Source organism: Colius striatus, chromosome 7 (assembly GCF_028858725.1).
Source record: "Colius striatus isolate bColStr4 chromosome 7, bColStr4.1.hap1, whole genome shotgun sequence".
Taxonomy (NCBI): Eukaryota; Metazoa; Chordata; class Aves; order Coliiformes; family Coliidae; genus Colius; species Colius striatus.
In genome coordinates, this window is record NC_084765.1 from 8,757,942 (window position 1) to 8,763,941 (window position 6,000).

General features: G+C 36.0%; 1 protein-coding gene across 2 annotated transcripts in view; it reads left to right on the top strand.

Moving 5' to 3' along the window:
- The window catches only part of SPON1 (spondin 1), a 193,096-nt gene extending 187,588 nt beyond the window's left edge, over positions 1-5,508 (top strand). For both annotated transcript variants that reach the window (XM_061999709.1, XM_061999708.1), the window contains 2 exons: positions 739-1,002; positions 1,792-5,508. In XM_061999709.1, the coding sequence (XP_061855693.1) occupies positions 739-1,002; positions 1,792-1,955 (428 nt within the window). In that variant the 3' untranslated portion in view covers positions 1,956-5,508. The remainder of the gene's footprint in view (positions 1-738; positions 1,003-1,791) is intronic.
- Positions 5,509-6,000: the final 492 nt, after the last annotated feature.

Below are 6,000 nucleotides of genomic sequence, written 5' to 3' on the forward strand. Positions count from 1 at the left end.
AGCTGCATTGATTTCTTTACCTTAATCCACTAAAACCACCCCATTTCTTGGGTGGTGCAAATTTCTATTTGCTCTGCAGTCTTCTAAGGCACTACTGACTAAGTTATGATTGCTTTTAGTGTCCTGTTGACAGCTAGTTTATGAGGCTTTATAACTAATTACATTACTTTTCACAGAAAGTGTTGGTTTAAAAGGCTTTGAGACTGTAATTTGCTAATTCAGTCTTTCTTAAATAAAGTGAACTATCATTTTGATCATTATTAACTGGGGCTGTAAGTTTTAAGCAGTGCTGAAAGATGAAAACTTTTCAGGCATAATGGTATTAGTGAATCTTGCTTACAGTATAACACTACCATTAGGAAAGGCTTAGATCTCAGACATATTAGATACTTGGTAAATATAACTCATTTTTTAACAGCTTTTCATTAAAAACCAGACATATGGGTGGGAAAATTGATGGTGGCACAGGAGAATTATTCAAATTTTTTTTGTTATTTTAGTGATCTGCCAGAACCACTCATCAAAAATAAAACTGAGGAAAGTGTCAAATAACAGTTCCGCTACAAATGGACTCAGAAATTTTGATATGTAGCTTTACAACATTTGCTAAAAAGACTGGAAGCTTAAGTTGCATTCATATATTTAGGGTTTAAAAACTCATTAGGCTTCTCTATGTGTTTCCTCTTGACCTTCTGGTTAGATCTCGCAGCTTTTGTGACTATTGCTCATTCCTTGCAGCCATTGACTGTGAACTAACAGAGTGGTCCCAGTGGTCTGAATGCAATACCTCATGTGGAAAGGGCCACATGATCAGGACAAGAATGATTAAAATTGAACCACAGTTTGGAGGAACAGCATGCCCAGAAACTGTCCAGCGTACAAAATGTCGAGTAAGGAAATGTCTGAGAGGCCCAGGTATGGAAAAAAGGCGCTGGAAAGAGGCCCGAGAGAAAAGGAGAAGTGAACAAGCAAAGAAAAATATAGATAGTGAGCAATATCCAGGTGAGTGTGAAACCATTTTTTAGTATATTCTTGTCTGTCTTTTACATATAACAGGGGTTTGTGTGCAGCTCCACTTTGTGCTGTGAGAACATTTTCAGCATTTCAGTCTAGCAAAAGTTTTAGCTTTATTGCCAAAGCATAGCTACTGTTTAGGGCACAATGGAGAATGGCCCATATTTGTCCATGTCCCATCGCTGAAAATATTTTAGCTTCTTCACTGCATAGTGTGGAATGTGAAGACACCTGGAGTTTAGACCTGGTAAAGGTCTGGTTGCAATTTTTGTAAACTTGGGTGATAAACTTCATATCCACTTACCTTTGAACTTCAAAAGTATTTGTTCCCAGATCCAATGCTGCATTTCAAAACTTAATTGATTTCTACTTCAATAATCTGATTCAGACTCGGACTGCTGTGAGAGATCTGCTCAAACTACTTTCTCAATAAGCCTCAAATCAATAAAATATAAACTATCTTGTGATATAGTTCACATTAACTAGATCTAAATTACTGATAACCTGTGGTTCACTTTTGAACATTTAACAGTTTCCGAATTTTTTCTCTCTTTTATAATGTAGATGGTAAATTTAATACATTTTTTTCAGTGTTTGACAAATGCAGCTTGATTACACTTAACTGAGGTTTTCTAGTTCCTAATGTAATAAACTAGACATTGTGCCATCTTGGATTCAAAAGATTTAAGTGTGCACACATGGACAGTGGTACACGTATTAAGATATGTAGGTTAGACTGAAATGCTGAATATTTAATCAAATTACTTATTTTTTCAGTTTGTAGACTGAAACCATGGACTGCTTGGACAGAATGTTCTACACTCTGTGGAGGTGGAATTCAAGAACGCTACATGATGGTAAAGAAGAGGTCCAAAAGTACTCAGTTTACTAGCTGCAAAGACAAAAAGGAGCTAAGAGCATGTAATGTTCATCCTTGTTAACAAAACACAAGGCTTCCAAGCGATGCACTCTGAGCTAAATGGAAAGTCAACCTTAGCTGGGTTTTTAAAACAAAAGAATTATAAAGTGTATATTAGTTTTCATTTTTGCAGTGTGGTTTGCTTTTTAGTCTTGCTGGTGCAAGAAATATATTTTATAAATATTTCCACACAGATTTATGCTGAGAGTAAATCTTTGGAACTCCAGCCAGCCCTTAATGCATAAAAATAGTAAGTCATTAGGAGTCATTTAACTAAAATACAGACATATCTGTGGACATGGAATAGCCATATAGAAATACTACTTGTAAAGACATGGGATGCATGCACATTAACTTAAGTGACGTGTTTCGTGTATGGGAGGATTTCTCTCTCAGTTTGATTTAGAAAATCCAAAGCAGTGCCTACATGATACAACTATGCCAAGGAGAAATTTCAGTAATGCTGGTTCAATAACATTAAAGGTGCATGTCTATCTTTTTACACTGTTGGGTTAAACTGATGGTTATAATGATTACCTTGTATACTTTTCCTCACATGGATGCTGTAGACCATGCAAAATGGCCTTTATTTCCTGAAAACTTAGAAAGGAAATTATTTGAGCAGCTCAATCATGCTGCCTGCCCACTACATAGCCACAGTCAAAACAGCACCCAAAGAAAACTTGTGAATGCTATCATATATTTCAATGCTTTATTCTTATATTGAGTCTATTCACTGTCTCTCACAATGGGTACAGAGCTAATAGAAATGGGATTCAAACACAATAGTCACAACAGCTGTGTCACAGAAAGACTTCTACATGAGACATTAAAAAAAGCCAGATTCAGTTTCATGAGGATGTTAATCACAGGCAAGGAGAGAAAGAGGTATGTAATATAATAAAAATAGTGGAGAAAAGGTAAGCCAGGTCCTCATGTACCCATTATAACTCACAAAGGGAAAGGAACTTCTGAAAGGAAACAATGACAGCCTTATAAAATATTAATTACAGATTGACACAAGAATATATTTAGAGCAGTGTCATTTATGGGTTTTTTACTCAGAGTATAGAAGGATCCAAAAACTACTAAATCTTTGACAATAACTCATTTGTAGATATATTAACCAGGATAAACCTCACCATTTAGTGATTAGCAAACTGCCTGAGATTAGAAAACAGCTCCCCACCATTCTAATTGCTATTTCCACCATGTCCTGTAGAGTTTAGCTCTCATCCTTATGCGTGATCAGGTGTAGGATCAGCAGGACCCTGGGATTCATTTGCTGTTGGAATGTAATACTGTCCTGTAAGCTTAACAATATTAAAAACAAAAGTGATTAAAGGTGAAGATGGTGGCTTATCTTTGGGTCCCAGAAAGGCATCCTACATCTTTGTCTCTACCTAATAACACAATGAAAGTAAAGATTGTTGATGCTGACTCTTAAAACAAGCTTGAGAGAAATGAATGGAGAAAAAAAAAATCTTGTAGTCTCTTTAAACCAGCCTTAATAACTTACTCACTTCCATAACACTTGGTCACAGTCTGACAATCCTGACACAGGTTTTAAGTGTCTACATTTGATGTGAACCACCACTCACTAAGGCTGTTCAACTTCACCATCACTAATTAGCTTAAGAATCCTCACATTACCGCTCTGAACCTGAATGGGCTAACAGGCTGGCTGCATTGCACTGTAGGACTTTTCATCACCATTTCTCCACTGAACTCTGCAAGAGCTGCTCAAGACTTCCACAGCTGTCGCATCCCACATCCCCAAGGTATTTTACTGGCTTTTTTTAGATCTGAAATGAATAGAAGGCCAGGGAAATAATAGAACTAACTGCAATGTTAAGCCTGTCCTGCCACTGCTAAAATGGGTGCAAGCCCATAGTGAACCAAACTAGGAGAAAAACGAATATTATGAGGTTTAATGCTAAAACCAAACCATTTATGTTTTGCACAGCTGATTTAACAATATTAATTCAGATACTTTACCTCCTTGTGCCTATTGAAAAATTTCCACAGTTTCTTTCTCTATAGCACTGTCATTACAGTGTTGCAGCAAGACTGTCACCAAGTAATGCATTTATGACCTTACCTTGCATGTTACCTTTAGACCAAAAATATCCACCCATAAACCCCACTGGAATGATATAGATACTGGAGAAGTGACCAGCTGAGCATATTTAAGTGGAGAAACAGCTGCAGAGAAGGGCTACAGCAATTAATGCCCAGCACTCAGCCAGGGCAGAGCTACATATGCAAATCAAACCCACACACCTTTGCAAGCTGTTCTTGCCGAGCCCAACAGAGGATAACCATTTAGGAAAGTAACCTTTGACTATGAAATGTGTGAGAGAGTGATTTTTGTAGGCTTGGATATGTGAGAGCTTGGGGCAGAGGGAGCAGCAGAAGACAGTTTCTCCCGAACAGAAAAAAAAAAAAGGCAATGAGTTTCTGGACTTTTTTTTTTCTCATCAGCCTTTGTTCAAGCTAATCTTGCAAAACTGTGCCTGTTTCTGCAAATGATCAATTAAACTCAATGTTGTGCATGTTCATTTTTGTTCATTTTTGTTCCAGTTCATCAAGCACTTTTGTCTTTTAACTAGTCCCTTTGCCAAAGGCTACATAACCCAAATATGCCCTTTGGTATGTAGGAAAATAATTCTGAACATGCCTGCAAAGTTGTCCATTAAAATAATCTGGTATTCCTTTCACTGTGGGTCTTACTAATTTGATTCTCCATATACTTTTTTTTTTCTCTTGGGATACTGTTCAGTGTGATTTCCAATCATTTCTCTTAGGCTCATTAAAGTTTCGAATGTTGGAATTTTTTCTCTTACTCTCCCACCTTATTAATACATTCAATGACAAATTATATTGCACTAGGTCAGAAATGTGTGATCATTCCTGCTTAGGTTTAGCTTTTCACACTGTTTTTCTGTTTAAACATTTTACAAATCACTTGTCTGTCTTCTAACTTGTTACAAAAGAAATATTTAAGCCTGTTACATTTTGTAAAAAAAACCAAACCACAAACAAAAACAGATGAAGAAAAAATAAGAGGTTGATTTTCTATTCGGAATAAAAGCTCTGATATAAAACATGTGCAAGTAATGCATTGTTACTGTAAACTTTCTAGTAGTGTAATAGCCACTGATTATCAGTCAATAAAAATAAGAACTGTTATCTCTCCTATCTCCTGAATAATACTGCTGAACTAAAAGCACAGATGTCACTCCACTTTTGTAGACCTCAACTACCAGATCTTAGCATTGTGTGTGTATGGTGTTTTTTTTCTAACATACAAACTGTAGAAGCTTTACACATAATAAAAAATTTAGGGGCTTAAACAAATGTACAGTAGGATTCTGTGTGTGCGGGCTACAATCTAAACAGAATTTGTTTGATTGCATTTTTAGATTTCCTTTGTTGTTTTTGTTTGCTGTGGAATTATGAAAAAGCTACCATGAATATTTCTTACCAAAGTCTTGTGTAGATGTTTTGTAGCTGTCTGGCTAACACATTATTATTATTATTTTGGAATAAAGACATCTTTACTATGAAATTTACACTTGTATGAGATTCTGTTCAACTTATATGATTATGTACACCACAAAACACAGACTTACCAATATGAAGACTTGAGTCATGGCCTTATTTACATTTGACTTCTGTTCAAGCTAACAGGAAGTCTGGAATGAGATGGATTTTACTAGAGCCAGTCATTCTTTCCAGTTGGAACTTATTTGCAGCAATGGTTTTGTCACATAGTTTATTGTTCTCTAGAAAACACATGGTAACTTAGGATCATTACTCAAATTACCTGTACTACTCTCATATGGGTTTTGTTTCTGTAGGTTTTTAATAAAAGAGAAACTATTTTAAACCCCACATTTTAAATTCTGGAGATACATGAAGGGGGGAGGAAAAAAAGTAAAAAGTGAGCTTTCAAAAAGACTGAGATTCTGTGAAACTTTGAAAGTGAAATTTTGTGCTGCTAGAAGATTGTTTTTATGTGCTGCATGTTACATCACCAACAGTTATCCAGACATGTACCACAG